At 36.4% G+C, this 25217-nt stretch overlaps 2 protein-coding genes across 3 annotated transcripts in view; both read right to left on the reverse strand.

Moving 5' to 3' along the window:
- Positions 1-1438: 1438 nt before the first annotated feature.
- LOC123553429 (uncharacterized) overlaps positions 1439-25217 on the reverse strand; it is a 53218-nt gene continuing 29439 nt past the window's right edge. The window contains exons 1-8 of one of the 2 annotated variants that reach the window (XM_053541507.1): positions 10883-10950; positions 9266-9398; positions 7917-8020; positions 5170-5247; positions 4775-4862; positions 3435-3497; positions 2872-3048; positions 1439-2279 (exon numbers count right to left, since the gene is read on the reverse strand). In XM_053541507.1, the coding sequence (XP_053397482.1) occupies positions 2059-2279; positions 2872-3048; positions 3435-3497; positions 4775-4862; positions 5170-5247; positions 7917-8020; positions 9266-9398; positions 10883-10903 (885 nt within the window). In that variant the 5' untranslated portion in view covers positions 10904-10950 and the 3' untranslated portion in view covers positions 1439-2058. Of the gene's footprint in view, positions 2280-2871; positions 3049-3434; positions 3498-4774; positions 4863-5169; positions 5248-7916; positions 8021-9265; positions 9399-10882; positions 10951-25217 lie in introns of those variants that run through there. The other variant, XM_053541506.1, reaches the window with a different exon arrangement.
- LOC123551948 (cholinesterase-like) lies at positions 21005-23976 on the reverse strand. The gene is made up of 2 exons (XM_045341265.2): positions 22256-23976; positions 21005-22058 (listed from the first exon to the last, which is right to left on the reverse strand). The coding sequence occupies exons 1-2, from the start codon at positions 23815-23817 to the stop codon at positions 21794-21796; spliced, it is 1827 nt and encodes a 608-aa protein (XP_045197200.2). The 5' UTR covers positions 23818-23976; the 3' UTR covers positions 21005-21793.

Genomic DNA, 25217 nt, shown 5'->3' on the forward strand with positions numbered 1-25217 from the left:
ATTTGCAAAATAAAGGGGAGGTCACTCTTACCGACTATTTTTTTTACATCCGAATTACCTCCCTTGTCCCCTTGACGCCATTTGCAAAATAAAGGGAGGTCCGTCTTACGACTATTTTTTTTTACATTCGAAGTTACCTCCCCTTGTCCCTTTGACGCCATTTGCAAAATAATGGGGACATCACTGTAACCAACCTTATTTTTTCATCCGAAGTTACCTCCCCTAGTCTCCTTGACGCCATTTGCAAAATAAAAGGGAGATTACTCTAACCGATCCTATTTTTTACAAAATAAGGGGGAGGTCACTCGTACCTCCCCTTGTCCCTTTGACGCCATTTGCAAAATAAAGGGATGTTCACTCATACCGGCGCTATTTCTTTACATCCGAAGTTACTCGGTCAATTGACGCCATTTGCAAAATAAAGTAGAGGTCACTCTTATATATCCTATTATTACACCCGAAGACACCTCCCCTTTCCCCTTGACGCCATTTACAAGAAAAAAGGGGAGGTCTCTCTTACATAACCTATTGTTACAACTGAAGTTACCTCCCATTGTCCCCTTGACGCCATTTGCTAAATGAAGTACAGGTCACTGAAACCGACCTTTCCTTTTTAATACGAAGTTACCTCCAATTGCCCCCTTGGCGCCATTTGTAGAAAGAAGTGCAGTCTATTGTTAGGTTTGCCTCTCAGTAATAACAATAGAGTGGTTTTGTTCGAAACTCTCACTAAATAGTTAAAATTTTACATTTGAGTTTCATTGTTTTTATTGTTTTTCTTTTCACAATGGCAATATTCCATTCAAAAATAAACATTCGATGAAGTTTTTGACATTAACAAATCAAATAGGCTAAGTTGACTCTTTGAATAATTATTGACGGTTTGCTATGGTAGATGAAAAAAAAACACATAGAATAAATACATTGAATTGTCTTTAATACCAACTTCTTTACTTCAATTTTGTCAGTGATAAATGATATTTTGATGACGTTATCCCAATGACGCAATAAAAATGTTCTAAACCAAAATCCGATTTATAAATTTCATTGTCAAAATATTTTCAAAATCTTTTTCAAGGTATTGAAAATTTATATTGTCAAAAAGTTTTTATTCCCATCAGGAATCAGATGTCGACATCAGGAATCAGATGTCGAGAGTGATTAATATAAGTTGTAGTCTAGAACTTGCTTCACAATCGACCTAAATAGATTAGCAGATTAGTATAAACTAATGGGAGTATGCTTATGGATCTTAATTGATTTATTGCATAATAGGAACATGATATGAGCCGCGCCGTGGGAAAACCAACATAGTGGCTTTGCGACCAGCATGGATCCTGACCAGACTGCGCGGATGCGCAGGCTGGTCTGGATCCATGCTGGTCGCAAAGCCACTATGTTGGTTTTCTCATTGCTCGGCTCATATTTACTCTAACAATGGGAAGTCAAGTGTTTCCTTCACTTCTAGCAATCCTATCAGTATATAAGATACAAATGTAAAACGATCAATGATATAACTACGACAGTTAAACGGGGAAGGTCGTGCACATGCTCGATTCCTAGTCTCGTACGTTGCCATATGGTTGATTTCCCCATTTCCTTTTATGTTCCTTTAATTTATCAAGAAGTTGATAAATGGATTTGTTTAATTACTTAATCGTACTTGCAATTATGAGTAATTCAACAATATTGAATAAATCTATAAAAAGAGACTGATTTTTCTCTTGTCCAAGGAGACATCCAGTACGAGCTGGTATTCGAACACGGCCGGATAATCGGAAATCTCCATAAGTACTTGGTCCGTTATAATTGTTCTAGACAGGTCTATACTTAATATTTCATATTCAAACTTGTCAAATGAGGAAATTGCAAAAAAAAAATAATAATAATAAAAAAAACATCAATTTTCATGCATTTACCTCTATATCTAGTTTTGGACAAATAAACAAAAGGCTTCCCCTCATGAATAAAACACACGTGTCTCTTTTGGTGCACATCTTGTTCTAAAGGTACTTACATTAACAAGCAAATGCACTATTATAGCTTCATTTCACATATTTAATAATCGTGCCTATTGCAACGTACATCATACATTAGGAGACTATCATCTATAAGTTTTTCAAGTAACGCACAATCTTGGATACCATTAGAATTGTTCGGTTGTTCCCGCCCCCAAAACTGACCACCGTTGCTACTTGTAAGCCTGGCACCATCCACCCAGCTAAAGTATGTGGATAATGGTGCGTCTCTGTGTAGACCAACCCAGAATCTTGAGTAACCTGGAATCCAGTGAAAAAAAAACTGTCGTAAACTAGATATTTATTCAAAGCTGCGAAGTTTCGTCTGTGCGACATGACAATTTGACAAAAAATAAATAAATAAAAATATATAATATAAACCTTGTCTGAAGTCAATCGTCCTTTGACATTGATTTCTGGGCTAGCTAACGTGGCAATGTAAATAAATACACAATTTTTAAAGAATTACCGCATTTTACCATTTAAGAATTGGATGTGTACAGAAAACAAAAGACTTTTGTCATGTATAAAAATCGATACTAGGTATAAAACAAAACTTTATTTATAAACAAAATAAATATAAGTAAAATATATAAATATAGTTTTATGTGTCTTCGTAAATAAAAAGGTTTATTTGAAGGCTTTATTACGGTATACTTATGAAATATGACAGCCATTTTGAATTTTCAAATATAGGAAAGAAAAACAATACGTGATTGCAGTTCGCCATAGACTATTAAGTGAGACAGATTGCCATCACGTTCAATGCGGAGGACAGGTCAATACTGGTACAGAATCTAGGAATACTGACAAGACCAAATTAATATAATATAAACAGTAACAAAGTATTTACCAAAGTGAACAGTGAGTTTTGATACTGCATCAAACTTAGCTTTTGAATTGACAATGACGAGGTCTCCTCCGTCTTGTTTGCACGATGTTCTCGCGTCGTAATAGGTCAAATTGGATAATGTAATCTTCAAACATACACCGGCACTGTGGATTGGTGTATATGAAGGATTTTTACATCCTGAATAAAACGATATCGGCATTAGATAAACCAGATTGACTTCAAAGGAATTAGGTACAAAATCCAATTATGTAACTATAGGCAGCTATATAGTGATCATTACTTATATTTATTAATTCAGTTACTCTCACATCATCCACATACTTTGCGACCTTTAGTTTTAGATCTATAGTACCAAACATTAAAGCACTGCATTTTAAATTATTTATTCAAAACTTTTACTTAGTATTTGGAAGCTGGTAACATTTTAGGTTACTACTTGAAGAAAAAAAAATCAAAACGTTCCTTCCATTGCTGCTAAACAGAAAACTACTTTTTCAGCGAATATTTCGATGTTTTGCATGATATCTAATATAATGTTTACAATGCATACTTAATGATTGTACCTGAACTCGTACAGTTTGAATTACACAGGTCTGAATCGCAACATTTTCCCAAGCAAAGATGACCTTCAAATATAGAGCATAAGCATAATAACAAGTAATTGCAAACATCTAAAATTGTGCTTTTATTTAAAGTAACGCTTCTAGAACGAGTTGAAGGAGAAACACTTTTTACTTTTCTATATCGTTTATTACTCTTTTCATTTGTGGAAAGGAAAATGTAAAATACATGCACCGACACGCACCCACACCGTAAGGTAGTTTTGCACGTTTGATTAACCGGAAGTAATGACGTAGCGTCATTTATCTGGTTAACGTAGAATAATGCCTGGACTCGGCATACGGAAACGAAAATCATTTTATTGATAGATGGCAACCTGTGACTAAAATTTTATAAAAAAAATCCCGGAAAAGTTAGTACCCTTCCACAGATAAAATATGATGTTAAATTGTCTGGTCAACACGTTAAATATTTCCAAAATAATGTCTCAAGATCAGCTTGAAATGTTCGATTGTTTGTAATTATGGTCAAATATTAAAAAAAAGAAAATCAAGACCTGTACAGTTTTTAACATAATTATTTTACAATATTCCCATATAAAAATTTTAAATTGTGAGAACTTTCATTAAAATCAACATCGTAGAAAAAAAAACTCTCTTCAAACTTGTGTTTTTTCCATTGACACCCATTGGAGTTCAACTTTTTCAAATTAATCTAGCAAAGAATCAAGCACACGACCCTATTTTTTTATTAGCCTAATTTTCTAAGTACATTCTGAAATTTTGTTAAAACATGGTTAAGCTTTGGGTATTGTTTAACCCCCACCCCCTTGGATATTGTGCTTGCTTTTTAATTTTGGTTTTTGGCAGTTTCTGTGAAATGCAGGTTCCATAACCACAGATCACCTCTCTAAATTCAGGTTTATTAAGTTCTACCCATTGTTTTCTCGTTTAGGGCCAAGCCATTATTTTATCTGTGGACCATATGCCGCTTTTCATGGAACTGCACTCTGTGTATCATTGAAGGTTCTATGTGAACCCCCTTACGAATACATCTGCGGAAGTCTCTAAATTATATCCTTGTACTTATAACATGTGTAGATGTTGACTTCTGTTCAAACCTGGGGTAGAGGGCGTAGACGGTATCTTGCATGCCCACTACCGTCAATGAACAGGCTCAATCAAACCGAGCCTGCCACATTTTCGTTTATGTCGTGTTGGACGACCTGTGGTTTTCCACATTTTTATTTTAATAGGATTCCAGTCTGTAGAAATATTAATTCGATCCAAAAGTACAGAACTACTTCAATGAACTGTTTTTCATGCTAAAACTGGAGACGCACCTGAAGCCGACATCACATGATCACTGTACCGTTTTCGCCCTAGAATACTGATTGCATGACGTTGTGCCTGCAGGTCTGCTTCACACAGCTGTAGAAATAGATGAACTATTTCAATATTTGCTCAATGTTATTGGAATGCATTATCATGTATGTCCTGTCAAATTTTACTAAACTGACAAAAATAAATTGGCTCGTTTGAAGTTCAAAGTAAAAAAGTAAATATATCTTAGGTGACAAGAAACCTTAAAACCTGTTTTTATAACTTATCTTTATTCAATATTTTGGCAAAATATGTGTGTATTTTAATCATTACATCAAACTGACAAAATCATTTTTCAATAAACTTTTAATAGGAACGAAAATTCCAGCATCAGTGGAACATAGACAAAACTTACATGTTTAGATTGACATTCTGTTGTGAATAATTTGTCTGTGGCCACTACAGAACTTTCTGAAGACTTCAGCGAGCAAACCTAAGGTACATAAGCATAAAATATACAAAAGGTATTGCATTATGTGTGGGATGATAGACAAACAGTCATGAAATAATGCATTTATATAATGACATCAATATTTAGTCAGTTCAAAAGCTTGCATGAGCTGATGTTGTTATGTCTGCTACATTTGCCGAAATATGCCGAACATTTTGGACCATCATGGTCCATCAACAGCAAAGGAACTGTCAGCTTGTCTCGTTCTTGTTCTTTGGACACTTTGAAGGTCTAAGTCTGTATTTCCCTTGGCATGCTTGGGCACACTTTAACAAAACATTCAAATATAATGGAGCTTTTCCTAGCACAGTACGAAATACAATACAAGAACAAGAATTTTGAACATAGTTCTAGCTCTTACAGGCAACCAACGAAGATAATTTAGAATTTCTGTTGTAGGATGATCATCTCGAGCATTGGCACGATTCTGGCTGTTTGGTTTTTCACTCTCTGAAGTCTGTTGACTTGATTGGCAGGGATATCGGTTAAAAGGCCATTGCAAAAGTCAAGCTTTTGGGACAGATATTTACGAATGTCTTTCAGATTTCTTAGCTGAGCATGCGCAGTTTGACATTTCTATCTTATAAGCATATCGAAATTAAGAGAACAGTCCATATATACACCTAAGTCTCTTACATGGTCAGCACACCACTGTACATCCACCAACATTCACACTTCCATATACGAACCGCGCCATGAGAAAATCAACATAGTGCGTTTGCGACCAGCATGGATTCAGACCAGCCTGTGCATCCGCGCAGTCTGGTTACGATCCATACTGTTCGCTAACGGTTTCTCTAATTGCAATAGGCTTTGAAAGCGAACAGCATGGATCTTTACCAGACTGCGCGAATGCGCAGGCTGGTCTGGATCTATGCTGGTGCAACTGGTCTGGATCCATGCTGGTTGCAAACGCACTGTGTTGGTTTTCTCATGGTGCGACTCAAATGATGATCTCAGTTTTGAATTGCTCATTTTCAGCTCGAATTTTGTCAACAACAAAATCACATCATTAAGGCATTCACTTAATTGTTGAGGAACACTTGTCTCATTCTGCACATTTCCAGCTTAAATTCTGAATGCTAACTTATGGTCGTCTGCATATCCATAAAGTTCATTATGTATATTACTCTAAAACAACTTTATTGGATAACACATTGTCAAAATGGACGGAGTGCACCTTGCGAAACAATACAATTTAAATGATTCCATGTTTGAAATTGCATTATGAACAACCATTCTCATTGTCCTTTCCGTCAAATAGAATTTTACCCAGTTTACCCAGTTTAATGGAATGCAAATCATCATGAAAAAAAGGAAGTACTATTGAAATATCGGCAGTATCAAAAGCGTTGCTGATCTATCATAACCCCGCTTGTTACAAGCGTCCAATATATCGCTATATGCAATTTCTACACCATGATCTTTTCGATATGCACTTTGATACGCTAAAAGTAGATTAGATATTTGTTTCAGCGCTGATTTCTCAAGGACTTTTGATAGAAATGACAAGTTTGACATAGGTCTATAATTCTGAAGTTCTAAGGGGAGACCCTTCTTTTTCAAAAGCACTTTCCCAGTCCGCTGGAAACACGCCAGATGATAATTTTCTATAGATAATTGCAGTAACAACTGCAGCAAAGGACTAATTTTTTTTCGGTTTATGTGTAGGAAAAACATCAAGTTCAGTCGTTGTTGACTTTGATACTTGGACAAGTTTAATGACTTCATTTTCTGAGAGAGATTTAAAGTCAGTCATTGTCGCACCGTTTACTGGCATGTTTGATATTCGATGTTCCAGGGGTTAAATTATCTAAGTCATTTCTCAGAATGGTATTTTTATCAGCAAAGAACCACACAAAGTCATTGGCAAGAGTAGCATCATTTGGGGCGGGGGGTGGGGGGCGTGGGGGCAACACTGTTCTACGTAACAACTGACAAAGCAATGGTCGAAGATGAAATACTCAGATAAGGGCTCTGTTACGTGTGAAAATTTATCCTTTTCTAGTGATGAACAAGTCCAAAATGTGTAACTGTTGTGTGTTGGATTTGTAACTCTTTGAACACTGTGAACAAAGCAAAAAACGTTAAGACATTGCAACAATTATTTTTCTAGTTGTTCTAATAGGTCTGTGATTTCTCTCATAAACATTGGGTATTGTGGCCAATAAATACCAGTTACCAGGAAACCAAAACTTTTGCTACTAAATTTCCACTCAGCATATTCAAAGGACTCAAATGTTTCACAAGTATTTCTTGAAACCTTAAGGTAATCCACCACCTTTTCGCTCAGATCGATGAACATCATCAAAACTATAGTCATCCTGTTTCAACTTAATCACCATCAGACTGGAGCCAAGTTTCAGAAATAACACCAAGGTCAATTTTCTCCTTTAAAACATATTGCAGCAATTCTGCTGTTCTGCCTATTTTCCTTGAACAGATCTCGAGTTTACAGTTAATGATTTATGTCTTCTTTTTCTTTTTTCATTAATGTAACTTGCTCATATCTTATCTTATGAAAGGTACGCAGCGTTTATAAACATAATTACCTGCTATATTAATACAATAAACCTGAAGAAGGAAACTCTCCTAAAAACTTAGTTAAAAGAAATAAAACCTCTCTACATCAGATTACAAACTTACAATACCACATTCCTACCACATTCCTTTATAGCACTGCATGAGTCAGTGCTTAGCTGCTGGTCACAGCTGTAACACAGAGGTCCGCGAGACCCTGATGCAGACGGGTAACCTGAAAAATGCAAATCCTGGCTATTCAAAAAGTGTGTAAGTGCTTGCTGTTAAAGATCGGGGACATTTAAAACATGTGGAAGTGCATGTTGTCATAGATCAGGTTCATTTAACATGTGTGGAAGTGTTTGCTGTCGCAGATCAGGGACATTTAAAACACGCGGAAGTGCGTGCTGGCTGTCACAGATCAGGAACATTTATTAAGAGTGGAGGTACGTCCTGTCACAGATAACAGACAACTAAAACGTGTGAATGTTTTATGTTGTTACAGATTAGAGTCATATAATATGTGCGTGATATTTCAATTTTAACATGTGTGGAAGTGCCTGCTTCTTCAGACCATGTAGGTTAATTGTTTAACATGTATAACAGATCAGATCATTTAACATATAAGGAAGTACTTGTTGTTTCTGATCAGTGTCATTTTACACATATGAGCCGTGCCATGAGAAAACCAACATAGTGGCTTTGCGACCAGCATGGATCCAGACCAGCCTGCGCATCCGTGCAGTCTGGTCAGGATCCATACTGTTCGCTTTCAAAGCCTATTGTAATTAGAGAAACCGTTAGCGAACAGCATGGATCCTGACCAGACTGCGCGGATGCGCAGGCTGGTCTGGATCCATGCTGGTCTGGTCGCAAAGCCACTATGTTGGTTTCCTTATGGCGCGGCTCATATGGAAGTGCATACTGTAATAGAGCCGCGTAAGCTTCTCTACACGCCGTACATTTAACAACCTTTCCAACTCAACACTTTTGTTTGTTTTTATCTCTGCCAAAACTGACAGATTTGCATGATAATTGGAAACAATGTTTAATTGAGCCGCGCCATGAGAAAACCAACATAGTTCGTTTGCGACCAGCATGGATCCATGCCAGCCTGCGCATCCACGCAGTCTGGCCAGGATCCATGTCGTTTGCTTACGGCGTCTCTAATTGCCATAGGCTTTGAGCATGGTTCATGGCCATACTGCACGGATGCTCAGGCTTGTCTGGATACATGCTGGTTGCAAATGCACTATGTTGGTTTTCTCATGGTGCGGCTCAATTATCATCATTTATCAATAACGATAATATCGGACATAACTCATTCGCGAAACATGTAGTAAGGTATCTAACTTTTCAGTTAATGAATGAAGTGATACATCGTCATATCTGTTATTCGAAACCACATAGAAATGAGAGCATAAAATATTAAAAAACATAAGGCTTGTTAACGGATCTGATTTATAACAAGCCATATTACCTGGTTGTCCACAAAGCGCACTGTTACAAAGGTCGCCATGGCAACAATCCGAGCACACCAGGTGTTTTCCAGAGGATCTTTTATCCGCTGCTGTTACATTTGCCGACCTTTTACCTGTGGCCGATGGACACATCTATAAATCATGAAATATTATTTATTTATTTTATTTTGTTGGATTTAACGTCGCACCGACACAGTTATAGGTCATATGGCGACTTTCAGCTTTTATGGTGGAGGAAGACCAAGGTGCCCCTCCGTGATTATTTCATCACGAGCGGGCACCTGGGTAGAACCACCGACCTTCCGTAAGCTAGCTGGGTAGGAAATTGTGACTTCTAATGTTGTAATAACTTGAAGCCCAACCCACTTGCTTTTGTTAACCATGTATATAGTGTGTTTCATGTATTTTCATTTTTTAAGCGTACAAAATGTCCAAAATATTCTTAAAACAATGCTCTTTCTACTTTAATTTACCATTTAGGAATATTATACAGCCGCATTCACACTTAATTTATCAGTTTAAATAATATGAAAAATTAAAATGTCCAAAATTAATGCTGTTCGTATTATATCTATTATTTACGTAAAATATTGATAATGCTTTATGTTTAAATGAAATTTACTTATCATTTTTAGCTCATCTGATTTTTTTTTTAAATGATGAGTTATTGTCATCATTTGATCGGCGTCGGCGTTGCCTGGTTAAGTCTTATGTTTAGGTCAGCTTTTCTCCTAAACTATCAAAGTTGTTGCTTTAAAACTTGCAACACTTGTTCGCCATCATCAGCTGACCCTGTACAGTAAGAAACATAACTCTATCCTGCTTTTTGCAAGAATTATGGCTCCTTTTGGACTTAAAAAATATCAGATTTCTTGGTTAAGTTTTATGTTTAGGTCGGCTTTTCTCCTAAACTATAAAAGCTATTGCTTTGAAACTTGCAACACTTGTTCACCATCATTAGCTGACTCTGTACAGTAAGAAACATAACTCTATCCTGCTTTTTGCAAGAATTATGGCTCCTTTTGGACTTAAAAAATATCAGATTTCTTGGTTAAGTTTTATGTTTAGGTCGGCTTTTCTCCTAAACTATAAAAGCTATTGCTTTGAAATTTACAACTCTTGTTCACAATCAAAAGCTGATTTTGTACGGCAAGAAACATAACTCCATCCTGTTTTTGCAAGAATTACGGCCCCTTTTTGATTTAGAAGATATCAGATATTTTGGTTAAGTTTTGCGTTAAGGTCAACTTTTCTCTTTTACGGTCAAAGGTATTGCTTTAAAATTTGAAGCAGTTATTCGTCATTAAAAGCTGACACTGTACAGCAAGTACTGTAACTCTCCATTGCTTTTTTGCAACAATTATGGCCCTTTTTGGACTTAGAAAAAAACATGGGTAGGTCAATGTTTCTATTATACGGAGACAAAAAACAAACAAAAAATCAAATGAGCGTGTCCACTCGCAAGGCGGTACTATTGTCTTTAGTTGTTATTGAACGTAAAATAAAATGCATTTGTTTTATGAATATAAGTACGGGTTCATGGGGCTACCAAACCAAAAGTCGAGTTGCAATGATAGAGTGATAAATATAGATAATTGTGTAAAGGTCATATTTACTGCAGTGTCCCTGCACCCCATTTTGTTAATAACTCCACCAGCTCGATTCGTGTAACTGTCTAAAAAACAGGACTGAAATACGAAAGGAGCGAAAATAGGATTATATCTAAACGAGCATGAAACTTAAGCAATGTAAACCGACAACAGTACATTTAACAAACATACATCCAATAACATACACATATACACACTAACATGTTCTGATACAGCTGTCTATTAACAATCTCAACTGAATTTGTTAATTTAATAATCACACACTTACATCCTCAGCTACAAATCTTTGTTTTACAAACACGTATGCACACAAACATACTCAGGTACAACTCTTTGTTTCACAAACACGTATGCACACTAACATACTCAGCTACAACTCTTTGTTTCACAAACCCGTATGCACACTTATATCCTCAGGTACAAATCTTTGTTTTACAAACACGTACGCACCAAATCTTTGTTTCACAAACACGTATGCACACTAACATATTCAGCTGCAATTCTTTGTTTCACAAACACGTATGCACACTAACATATTCAGCTGCAACTCTTTGTTTCACAAACACGTATGTACACTAACATCTTCAGCTGCAACTCTTTGTTTCACAAACACGTATGCACACTAACATCCTCAGCTGCAACTCTTTGTTTCACAAACACGTATGCACACTAACATATTCAGCTGCAACTCTTTGTTTCACAAACACGTATGCACACTAACATATTCAGCTACAATTCTTTGTTTCACAAATACGTATGCACACTAACATCCTCAGTTGCAACTCTTTGTTTCACAAACACGTATGCATACTAACATCTTCAGCTGCAACTCTTTGTTTCACAAACACGTATGCACACTAACATATTCAGCTACAATTCTTTGTTTCACAAATACGTATGCACACTAACATCCTCAGCTGCAACTCTTTGTTTCACAAACACGTATGCACACTAACATCCTCAGCTGCAACTCTTTGTTTCACAAACACGTATGCACACTAACATACTCAGCTGCAACCCTTTGTTTTACAAACACGTATGCACACTAACATACTCAGCTACAACACTAACATACTCTACTACAACTCTTAGTTTCAGAAACACGTATACACACTAACATACTCAGCTGCAACCCTTTGTTTTACAAACACGTATGCACACTAACATATTCAGCTACAACACTAACATACTCTACTACAACTCTTTGTTTCACAAACACGTATGCACACTAACATCCTCAGCTACAACTCTTTGTTTCACAAACAATAATGCACACTTACATCCTCAGCTACAACTCTTTGTTTCACAAACACGTATACACACTAACATCCTCAGCTACAACTCTTTGTTTCTCAAACAATAATGCACACTAACATCCTCAGCTACAACTCTTTGTTTCACAAACACGTATGCACACTAACATCCTCAGCTACAACTCTTTGTTTCACAATCAATAATGCACACTAGCATCCTCAGCTACAACTCTTTATTTCACAAACACGTATACACATTAACATACTCGGCAACAACTGTTATTTTACAAACGCATATACGCACTAACGTACTGAGCTGTAACTGTTAATTCAACAAACAAATATTTGCTTACATTGTGTAATGGGCGCTAAATTACTGACAACAAAATTGTATTCATTGCGGCATATGTCATTCTGTTACTTTTAAGGCGCATGCTACAATCATTTTCCTTTATACTTTTGTGTAATCTTTTATCTTGCTAAAACATAATACCTCATGCGAGCCACATCGTACAACATACTGGCAGTCCCGGGCAACAGGAGAGTCTGGACAAGCCAGGCACGTCAAGTCACAGTCTAGAAAATAAGTTGTTATCAAAATGCTTTTGATTTATAATTGTTTATAATACGTTACGTTACTTCGTCTTAAATAATGAGCTTAAAATATCAACAGTTTGATAAGAAGCATGTATCTTTATACATACATGACACCTTATCTAAATCGACAGTCCATAGTTTGTGCTATATCATATGATAGGCTTATATTCAACGCATGGCTCTTTAGACAGGAGTTTGAAAATAAAATTGTGAAAATTCATTTCTGATGTAATGTAATAAAACACTTATTGAATGGTGATATCCAATATATTTGGAACTATATGCCAAATATTAAATACTAAACGCTATATTGCAAATGTTTGTTTGAAATTTGTATCGCTGAAACAAATGAATGTAACTTTCAATTATTTAAAAGTAAATAAACAATATTCTGCAAATAGCAGCATGTTTTATCAGCCATGTAGACGTGAGACAGAAACTGTTTGCTCTAAAATGATCACACACTCTTATGTTTTTGAAGAGACAATTTTATACTGCACGGAAGCCAATGACTACTTTGATTATTTTAGTATTAACGTAAGTATTAATCAGCAGATACGTACAGTAGTAATTAGCAATGTTAATTTTGCACGGATTTAATATTAACCTTTTAACATTTCAGCGTTTAGCTTTTGATATTTAGCAACTAGCGATTTGCATGGCGCACCGACATTTAATAATTTCTTCCGCTTTCTCTTTCACCTCCTCCTCTGGAAATATACAATAAATATGTAAAAATAAAGTTAATTTGCATGAGATTGTGTATGTGTTCTAGTTTAACGTCTTTTTCAACAATTTTCCAGTCATATAAACAACGGTGTCTACTTGTAAGCACAATGCCCAACTTTATAGTGTGCTGCCTCACTGGAATAGCACGCCATATAGACACGTTACATGATACCCACCCAGTCACATTATACTGACACCGGGCTGACCAGTTCTAGTACTATCCGCTAAGCGAGGGAGCAACTAGTACCATTTTCTACGTCTTCGGCCAGGGATCGAACCCACGACCTCCCGCACTCGAAATGGGCGTTCTAACTAAGATACCGAGGCGGTATATGCGTGAAAATTGAACAGAATATATAGCATGTATATTTTTCTACAAAATGATTACCAGTTTACTGAAATATGCCTTGAATTCCGACTATCAAAACTGCATGAAGGAGTTACACTTCTGGAAAGCTTAACGCCTTTAAAAACTCTCCATTTTCTAAGAAATGTTACATTAATATTATCTACGTTTTGGTGCTTTTGCAAAAATGTCCCAGTGCGGAAATTCCACATAACTAGCTTCAACATCGTTTACAGCAATTTTGAAAAATGACTATTTCTTATTTCTTTACAAAGTTAATGGCAGTTTTTTTAGAAGGGGTTCAACCTTTTGGGAATAGTAACAGATAAGTCGTGGCGATTTACGCGGAAATTAAAACAATAAATTATACAATCACTTGATTCAATATCTTAAAACAACAGTTTGAATAACAACACCAAAGCTTTTCAAAGTCACACTTTCTCTTTGTCAAATAATATCATTTAGGAGTTGCTCAAAAGAATAATTCGACGTTTGCTACAGCAAATGGAATCTGCATGATCTTGAAAATGACGCCATTAACAAGTGGCAGAATATCGTACAAGGCGTCATTCAGAGATATATCATTTCGATGCGAAGCCGTTTTCAGGCAGTTATTAATGCGGATAGCGGACATACCAGTGTGACTTTGGAAAGTTTGGGTGTTGTTATTCAAACTGTTGTTGTTACCAATTTTCAATTGTTCTAATGAAATGAAACCGCCCATATTAAGATATTGAATAAATTGATGGTATACATTATTGTTTTATTTTCAGTGTATTCTTAAAGAAATGTATGAAAATTATAGGTGACCGATTATTAATGTCTATGAGTGTATATGAATATATAAAAGTTTTACTGTTCTAGGGTTATAGTATGGTATGAAACACTTGAAACTGTCCGGAACGATTATCTTTTTCTGGAAGCTTTTTCGGTATTATATGGCATATGTAACTGAAATAGCAGTTCTTTGGTAGTATAATACACCTGTTTTATTTAAATGATGATTTGGTTCTAATCATATCATATACATTTTTTACTCAATAAATGCCTAAATAACCTACCTGCAAAATGTACAGCCAGTGAAAAAAGAAATAACTCAAATATAGGAATAAGCAGCTCCATTTTTTGTCTTTCATACAAACTGGTTTTCACACAACAAAAGACAGCCGTATCTAAAGGACGCATATCTTGACATTTTGTAAATTTACGCTTTAACCTTAAGCCTTATCATGCTGGACACGAATCATTCTGCTTTTGCGGGCCAGTGTAGATCATGATCAGCCTGCACATCCGTGTATTCTGATCATGTTCTTCACTGTTGCTTTTCAGTCAGTACCTTTTTTGGCAAGAACCCCTTTTAACAGTTAATGGAAATGTCCAAATTGAAAGATGGACAAGTTTATTATAGAAATTTAGCAGAGTAAGGGTCAACTGGCTTATCTGAAGCGACCATGATCATGATTCTCCTAAACTAACACATATTACATTTAAAGGGCAAGTTCTGATTAATATACATCGTTCTTTTATCTGAGTTGTTTTGGTAAATACACAGGGCATTCAGCTACAAAGACTGTGTCACTATTAAAGGTGGTCAATCACATTTAATCAACATTTAATGACATTTTTTACTTTTTGTATATTCTGGTAGAGAATTATTTAAGGAACAAAAAGACCGATTACATAGAGTTAGATTCCTATTTGAAATGTATATTTTATTATTTTTATAAAATTTTGTAATTACTCCCCTTTAATATGAAAGTATATAAAAAGCTGGGTATTTCTTTTTATTTCGATACAATGTCTAGTTTTACATTTGCATTTGATAGACATATCAACTATTGAACAATCTGAACCAAAATGGCCAAAATCTGAATATCCACCTTTAAGCGAAAAGGCGTCCATAGTATACTTGTACATAGATTGTTTTGTTCTGTTTCTGTTCTCTGTTGTATCGGGTTTATGGCGTTTTTTTCCAACAGTTATTTGGTTTTGTAAATAGTTAAGTTAATCTGGAATATGTAAAAGTACTAATTCGTACTCCGCAAGTAGCTGCTAATTCCTCCACATGAATCAAAGGTGGGGACGTAATATTTAAGACGCAATAACATCACGAGAAAGATATACCTCGTCCGGGTATCAAACTCACGACCCTACAATCCACGATTATTTTTGTTTTGTTTTAGTTTGGCTAAATGCCGCTTAGACATTCATTTGTCATATGGCGACTTTCTAGCTTTCGATGGTGGAGAAAGACCCAAGGTACCCATCAGGGCATTATTCCTGGCACAAGGGTGCACCTTGGTAGAACACCGACCTTCCATAAGCCAGCTGTATGGCTTCTTCACATAAAACAATTTACCCCCTAACCTAGGTTGCGAACATACAGTAATGAGTTTGAAATTGGCAACTTTAACCATTTGGCCACGGAGGCCTCTCATAGATATGTACACTTCCTATTGAATCAACTGACCTGGTGGACTGTTTTGGGAAACTACTTTGTTACTGTTATGGAAGTCGTGTTTAGTCATATGCATATTACCGTTCCATTCCATTGAACTTTCTGGCACGCCTTAGATATGAAATGGTTACCATGGATAATAAACGTTCAGCAAATAAACGGTATGACTGAAGATTACATTGCCTGAACATTGTGATTTCAAGTTTTTATAGGATCTGAAGTCGCGTATTGCGCTACGATGTGAAATACAAATGTGTTCGTTGGGACATCTATTCATCAGGTCAGATTTATCAAGATTGTAGCGCTTAGCATAACATCTCAACTGGCATTGTAAAAGTGAACATATTTTGGAAACCACAGCATTGGATGCAGGTGTCATCGCAAGCTTTACCGTCAAAAACAGTTTAAGACTATGATTAGTAATGTTTTTATCTTCTCAGATCTTTCAGCACGACTTTTATGTCGTGTTATTGGTACTGTTTAGTTTCTCAGCTTGAACATTTCAGCCTGGGTGGTTCTAATACTCCTGCTTTTATAGCTTTGGGTATTGTATAATCACCCCTTGGATATGGTGCCTGCTTTTTAATTTTGTCTTTTTGCAGTTCCTGTGATATGCAGGCTCCATAACCTCAGATCCCATTTCTAAATTCCAGTTTGTTTAGTTCTGCTCAGTGTTTTCTCGTTTAGGGCAAACCCATTATTTTAACTGGGGACCATACGCCGCTTTTCATGGAATTACATGCAAGTGTATCATTGAAGGTTCCATGTGCACCGCCGCATGAACACATCTGTGGATGTCTGTTAATTATTTTTGTACTTGTAGCATGTGTAAATGTTGAGTTCTGCTCAACCCGGGGCGAGAGAGCGTGGACGGTAGCATGCATTTCCACTACCGTCCATGAACAGGCTAAATCAAACCGAGCCTGCAACATTTTCGTTTTTGTCGTGTTGAGCGACCTGTGGAGTTTCCACTTTTTCTATTTTATATTCATCTACATGTTACTGCAATATGTCTTTTCTTTATAGGACGTGTTTCCGCTCACTGCCAGAGTTGCCTAGGGACATCTATATTACCTCATGTATATAATTCACTGAGATCAGATGGAAGTATTGGTAATTGTTGGTGTGGAAGACAATGTTGCCTAAACAGTATATTTAAATTGCTGCCACATAGAATGGACAACAGAGTGCAGACCCAATACAACAATCCCTATTTTCCTCAACGAAGCTACTTGTTATTCTCATTTTCTTTCTGTGACAGTATTAAACTTTGATCATAAATCTAGTTTTTCTGACCTCTTTTTCCTGGAATGTTAGGGTAGGGGTGGGGATGGGAAAGGAGGATTTTTCATTGAGTCAAGGAAAATCTTTCTATGAAAGCAAGAATATTATGTTGCATAACTTGAAGGCTAGAATATGTTCTCTTTGTATTTTGTGTTACACATGTGCACTCTGTATTGAGTGATTTGCTTAAGTAAATGAAATAGCTAAATGCAGGTCTCTTTGATTAAATCTTTAGATAAGAAACAACCTGACCCAAATTATAGTTCCTAATTTTAGCATCATCATAATCTTCATTTAACAAAATGGTTCAAAAATGGCACAACCAGGCTAAAATAGATCTTCTGGTACAAATAAGAGGGTTCAGTAAGGGCATGCTCCACCGGAAAAAATTGAATTGTGGAACAGCTCTGGTGCATTCTGATGTATTTTTGGAGGTATAATCTCCCCGCTTTTGAAATTATAAAAAAATTAGATAATGCCTACATGTATAAAGAAAACTGACTGTCGGGAGATAATGTCGTTAAGAATAACACTGCATGGGGAAATCATTAAATACTGGTCCAGTGCCTAAATCCGGACAGTACTTAATAATTTGGACACCATTAAAAACGCTTTACGGTCGTGATTTTTTACTGGAATGAACATGATCGACGCAGAAGAATGCTTTGATGACCAGTTGTCAGCAACAGTGTGTGAATGTAGTTATTTCCCGAGAAAATTACCTTAAAATATCCGCACCGCTAAAAGTAAACATTGTGTTTAGTTTAATAATATTTTATTGTATTTGTTATTAGGCATATGTACAATAGTATGAACACAAAAGTAACATATACAAATGGATTGGGCCACGAGTTATATCAACATCAGCAAACGGCCCGTTCCACAAAAATTTAGAAAAACCTGTATAACTTTAACTTCTGAACTGTTCATTCATTAAACATAAAACTTAGGTTTATACCTTTTAAACACTGTGTGTTGCGGGGGATGACGTCATACAGCGCGCGCCAGTTATTTAAGGTGCGACAAGGTATTGATTTAATGAGAAAACAATTATTCCTGTTGCAGACGACTCTTGTTCTTAGTTGATCAAAACTGATGTAAAACATGTTTTACATTTCTGTACTACCCTCAGCATTTATATAAGAAATAATATGAAATAAGACAAAGCCTCAAAGCGAGCTCAAAGAAATCGGATTTAGCTAAAAATATTATGCATCATTTATTTGTCACACAGAAACTATTCCCTACTCACAAGAATTCAGGAGAACCCATTCACTTGAAAAAGTCTACATTTAGTGTACCCATACCTGTAACAGTGAATATCATACGTTGCAAAAATTATGGGAAGCCGGTGTCACGGTGACGTCATTACCGCGTTCCCGTTTCTTTCTGCTTATTAATGACATTTTTACCATTTTCTGGCCGATGCTTGATCTTTTAAATGAAAAATTTTTTTTTCAAACAACTGGAAAGCATTCTTTCATTATTGTTAAGTGATGAACATTTTTAGCAATTGAATGAAGTTCTGTATTCACTCCGGAAAGAAGTACTTCCTGTGAGCACCTATCCGTTAGGGTGCGCTTTTTAAGAACTTCCGACGAAACTTTTCAAATCCATCACCAAGTGTGGAAGTATACTTGCGTTACCGTAAAGCTCGATTCTCGAGCAGGCCCTGCTCTTCGAGCTCGCTATAACCGATTTCTGTTATATAATAGCGAGCTCGAAGAGCAGGCCCGAAGGGCCTGCTCGAGAATCGAGCTTTACGGTAACGCAAGTATACTTTCACACTTGGTGATGGATTTGAAAAGTTTCGTCGGAAGTTTTAAAAAAGCGCACCCTAGCGGACTGGTGCTCACAGGAAGTACTTCTTTCCGGAGTGAATACAGAACTTCATTCAATTGCTAAAAATTATTCATCACTCAACAATAATGAAAGAATGATTTCCAGTTGTTTGAAAAAAATATTATTTGCATTTAAAAGATCAAGCATCGGCCAGAAAATGGGAAAAAATGTCATTAATAAGCAGAAAGAAACGGGAACGCGGTAATGACGTCACCGTGACACCGGCTCCCATAAATTTTGCAACGTATGATATTCACTGTTATAGGCATGGTGACACTAAATGTAGACTTATTTCAAGCGAATAGGTTCTCCTGAATTCTTGTGACTAGTGAATAGTTTCTTTGTGACAAATAAATGATGCATAATATTTTTAGATAAATCCGATTTCTTTGAGCTCGCTTTGAGGCTTTGCCTTAGTTCATATTAATTAATTCAATAGAGAAGAAAATGCCAGCATTTTGCAGACAAGGGAAGCAATTCATAAGATAATATCGGTGCGGCGTCATTATACTGCATAGTTGCGTCAAAGAGTATAACGACATCGACAGAATAGGTTATAACACACTAAATAGTTTTTGTTCTTTATTCTGTATAAAATTGACCTATTTCCCATGGTCGCAGCACACACCAGGACCCATTTTAAATGTCTGTAACCTACATTTTCTTGAAGAATATTGTTAGTGCTAAAGAAAAATCAAAAGAAAAGTGGGGGTCATTTTGATGCAAGAAAAATAATTTCAGTCAAACACACAAACTGCAAAATCAGCTAAAAAATGAGACCCCAAATTATACTAGTGGTGTATGATCTAAGTTTCCATGAAAAATTTTGTCACGTTGTTATTTCATTATGAAAATGCTACCTACATGTCAATCATAGATCTGTCATGTAATTTTAGCAAAAAAAATTGCAAAGAAAATAAGGAAAATAGCTCTACAGAGCCAAAAAAACTGAGGACTATTTGTGTCCGCCATTATGCGACCATTTTTTTTCGCGCCATTTTTCTATTTAGTCTGTATGCCAGAATATGCACGTGTGTAAACATTAATTTCCGGTAAGATAGATTTTATTGCGTATTATATTATTGTTATATTTGGCAGTTATACATTAAATTAGAAACTAGTTCACATGATCACGTGATTAACAGGTAATAAAGCTTCAATCGGACGGAGATGCCTGTATACAAAATTTACAGGACTGAATCTGACTGCTTTGTTTCAAACAAAGTGGTGTTCTTTTTTATTTTTTGAAGCACTGATTCGTTGCATTTCATACCGAAATAGTACGTGTCCGAATATTTAAGCACTCTGAAGGTCGATTTTGACAGCTTTTACTGGCCCAGTGGCCACTTCGGATGACTTTTTTATGATGAAATCAGCAATATCCGATTTTTTTGTTTTGCATAGAGATTTATAAAGAACCTAAAATTATACATTTGAAATGTGATGCACGTGCGGTCTCGGAATGCAAAGTTATGGTCATAAAACCACCAAAAAGGTCCGGATTTAGGCATTGGACCAGTATACATGTAGTTATTGTAAACGAGAACGATTCCAGTTCAAATCACTGCATAGAGTTGCGCGTAAACAAAATCTATAAATGAGAAAGGAATAACATGAAAACGATTTAATAAATGTATTTAGATTATATAATAATGAATTTCTTACAAGAACACAATAAATAAAAAAGACTACATTGGAGGGGAACTGGAATCTATGTCTAAACTAAAAGTACAAAAAATACAAAAAAAACTAAACATTTAACCTTTAGCCTGCTAGTGGCAAATTATTCTGCCTTTGCGACCAGTGCAGACCAAGATCAGCTTGCCCGGATGTACAGGCTGATCATAATCTGCACTGTTCGCTATTCATCCAGAAGAGTTTAAGTAAACACCCCTTCTAATAATAAATGGTATTGCCCAAATTGAAAGATGGACTAGTCCATTTTAGAAATTTAGCATGGTAAAGGTTTAGTAACAGTAATCAGGAACTACGAGAAGACAAAACGTACGGATTACCAATATAGACACAGAACGCACTCCTCATACATGACATAAGTACATACACATTAATTAAAACATTCAATCATGAACGTGACCATTTATGAAGTACTTGTTAGACTGCAATTAGAAGTTAAACGTGAAGGCAAGTGACGAAATTCAGGCTGGCAGAAACGCCAAAAATGCACACGAACAAATGCACACTACATGATGGAAACGTTATAAATGTTAAAACATACAAAACAAAGGAAGACGCTGGCTACATTACAAAAGTACATATATAAAACAATATCATTGTTTATCCTGTATCGTATAGATTTATTAGATCTACCACACTTTTAGCTTGTAGATCTACTGATATAAACTTTTTTCTTGAATCACTCGAAGGTAGTGTATACGTTATTTTAAGTGTTACAGAAGTATTGTGCATACAAACAATATCAACGCAATACTTAATAAACAGACAGATAACATTGGCGCATCTGAAGTAAGATGTGCAACTTGACATTTTCTGAGAACAGGAACTAAATCTTTCCAGAACGCTACACGTGTCGCCGCTAGGTGGTGCTTCACGGATTGTGACGTCATGTTTACTGACAGGGTAAGATATTTCTGATCTTGGCTGTCAAATTGAGGCCAGTCAATAGTTGAAGTAGAAACAGGTGAATTCGGATTTCTGTAAAAATAGACTAAAATCTTTAGAACAGCTAATTCTAATAGCTGAGGAGAAAAAAGGTGTTTTAAAAGTCGATTTATGCTGGGAAGATGATTTCAATGCTTTTAATTTATATATGCAGATAGTGGTATACAAATAAAGCAATTATTGCATATACTAAACTGTAAAGCTAAAGAAATACAAATGTGTTATCTTACCCGCTTTTTGCAAAATTACTCCACATTGCCATTAAACTCTTCGACAATTTAATGTCATCTTGGGTAACTTTAAAAGGATCAATACCATTCTGATCGTCAATTAACTTTCTTTCAAGTGACTCGTGGAGTCCGAAAACATAGGGAACTTCCATTGTATGTGTCGCCCCTTTCAGCCATTTTGGTATCGGAACAAAACTCGGTTTATGATCAAATACATAAAAGTATGAAGTTGACTTCCGGTACTTTTTCAAAATGGCGCTGTGCTTCTGTGAAGCTTCTATCGCAGGAACAAAAAAGCCAGTATCAGAGTCCAAATCAATCATGTTTTCCCTCGTAGCTACAGCGTCATCAGGACGAGCCCAGTCTGTATATTGATGTATAACCGATTCGGTCAATACAGCTGGTGTATCCCCAAATACTCTCGTCAGTCTCGCAGGTACCTGAACTTTCTCAAAATAACTTCTAGGAACACCCATACTGATATCTATGTGTTTTCTTTCCAACTGTGCCTGCCAGGTTGGCAAATTCACCGCCCCATCACTGCTCGTTACTCCATTTATAAGATCTATTTCCGCAAAGAATTCTGAGACAGACTTGCCTGCTAGAGAATCACCTGAAAGTAGGTTTGCAGGTTCTTGTAGAAAAAAATCACTATCAACGGATGGAAGGAAATTAAAAGATTTTACCTGTAATTCTTCCGCAGGTTTATTGCGCAGACAATTTAGTATCAGTTTGAATTCGCTTAAATCGCAACCTACGTCTTTGATATATTGAAAATATAAGTGGGAGGGATTTCTTTGAAACGCCCAGAATGCCAAACCACTTCCACTTTGCGCAATAATCCTTTGAAACAATCCCTTGTTCTTTGGATACATGGCTTGATACATTACTGCAGACCCGCCTGCGGAATTCCCAAAGAGTGTCACACGCTCGGGATCCCCACCAAATGTTCTGATATGATCATGTACCCATTGAATAGCCATCCGCGTATCCCATAGGCCGAAGTTTCCCGAAGATTTTGTCCCATTACTTAGAAATCCAAACACATTCAATCGGTGATTTATTGTCACAACGATGACGTCATTGTATGTGCTGAGTATATCCCCTGAGTAGATGTCAGCACCTCCGATGGCAAAACTACCTCCATGTATGTAAATCATCACTGCAAATTTATTTTCTCTCGAAGTGGTATTCCCTGGTATATATAAATTCAGATAAAGACAATCCTCGTTTTTAGCAAAATCTTCCAGGTGTTCATAAAACAGAGGTATAGTTTGCAGGCAGTGTGGTCTGTGAAATGTAGCGTTGTACGTATCAGAAAATTTCCCAAACGGCTCCGGTCGCTCGAAACGTCGTTCTCCTACTGGGGGCTTGGCGTATGGAATTCCCAAGAAACGTTGAACGTACCTGCTTTCTCCGTCAAATTCTACGATCTCCGTATTTCCAATTATAGTCCCAACATTAGTAGAAAAAGAAATCTCCTGTAGGGCAGTTAAAACTCCGGTCATTAACGACAGTTGAAGGAAACACGAAAGAAGTATTTTACATCGAAACATTGTCATCCTCTGTCAAAATTGTAACATATAGAACATATACAACGTTACCAATGGTGATGAGGTTAATAAAAAACCAGCCAAACAGGTAAACTAAATTATGTAGGACATTAGGCAGTCTAAGCTAAATGGTAAAAAGACAGGTGGTGTATCTCAAATGTATACAGCCTGATACAAACATGCTCAGCCAAGGGTAAAGCTGTTTACATTTGTATGGATTTGTTTACGTTATTCAAATACATTGTAAACTTTCAATGAGTTTATACATATGTGTGTTGATATAGTATAAAGTATCAAAAGTTTATATTGATAAAAATATCGATATGGTATTTTTCTTGTAACTGGAGTAAAGCAATCTGTTAGAAGATTCAAAGCCTAGAACGCACATAGGTAACAAAACAGCAGGCTGTATTCGATTTTAAAGAAATTGTAGTAAACTTAGATAAATTATATTGAACTCTGATTAATAAGCTGTTCTGATGTTCCTCATGTTGTCCCTGACCTTGCATCTTTGAGGTGCAGCAATACGTAAAAGTGGTCTTTGTGTATAACTTTGTACAAAATCGGCAGAACACATGACATTATTATGTTTGAATAACATGTCATGAATTTTAAAATGTACGATCAAACGATTAAATATTCAACAGGTATATACGTGTCTGTGTATTAAAAATTAGATTTGGTGTAAAGTTAGAAAGACGACATGTGACCGTATTTCAATCAAGAGTCATTCCATCGGTATTTTATTGAGCTTTTCCTTGATTTGCTTTTGTTTGTATGTTTTGGGTTAACACCATTTTCAACAGTATTTCAGTTATGTAACGGTGCCAGTGTTCCTGGAATCTGTACCAGTACAAAGCCTGTTCTCCGCAAGTAACTGCCCCAACATGAATCAGAGGTGGAGGAGGACGAATATAGTGTCATGTAGTGCTCGTGTGTTTTGTATGAAAAGAAAGCTATATTCTAAGAGGGCTGAAGCAGTTGACGGTTTTGTATCGAACAGATTTTTCTTGGATTATATAGATGAAAGATATTGTTTCATATGCATAGCAGGCCCGGATCCAGAAATATTTGACTGGAGGGAGGGGGTTGGGGGCTCTATCTAGAAGGAAGACGTCAACGTTAAGGCGCATAGCGCCGAGAGCGAGTAGGTATGGGAGGGGGGCCTCTGCTCTTTATAGGGGGATAGGGGGTCTCCTCCTGGAGATGTTTGAAATACAGGTATGAAATAGTGGCCTCTGGTGCATTTACTGCTGGAGATATCCCCTTCATTTTAGTGTGGTCAGGGGGCTCTACCCCTGGAAATTTTTGAAATACAGGCAGGAAATGACGGCCTCTGGTGCATTTTAGGTGGGTGGTTAGGTGGTCTAAATTTTGAGATGATGGAGTGGTTACTCCCCTCCTGGAAA

This window comes from Mercenaria mercenaria, chromosome 4 (assembly GCF_021730395.1).
Source record: "Mercenaria mercenaria strain notata chromosome 4, MADL_Memer_1, whole genome shotgun sequence".
Classification (NCBI taxonomy): Eukaryota; Metazoa; Mollusca; class Bivalvia; order Venerida; family Veneridae; genus Mercenaria; species Mercenaria mercenaria.

Bases quoted from the DNA above. Each gene is read 5' to 3' on its own strand.
- LOC123551948 (XM_045341265.2), bottom strand. From the start codon at position 23,817: ATGACAATGTTTCGATGTAAAATACTTCTTTCGTGTTTCCTTCAACTG. The intron at 22,059-22,255 runs GTAAGATAACAC...CTATTTTTACAG, and splicing joins AGTAATTTTGCAAAAAGCGG to AAATCCGAATTCACCTGTTT.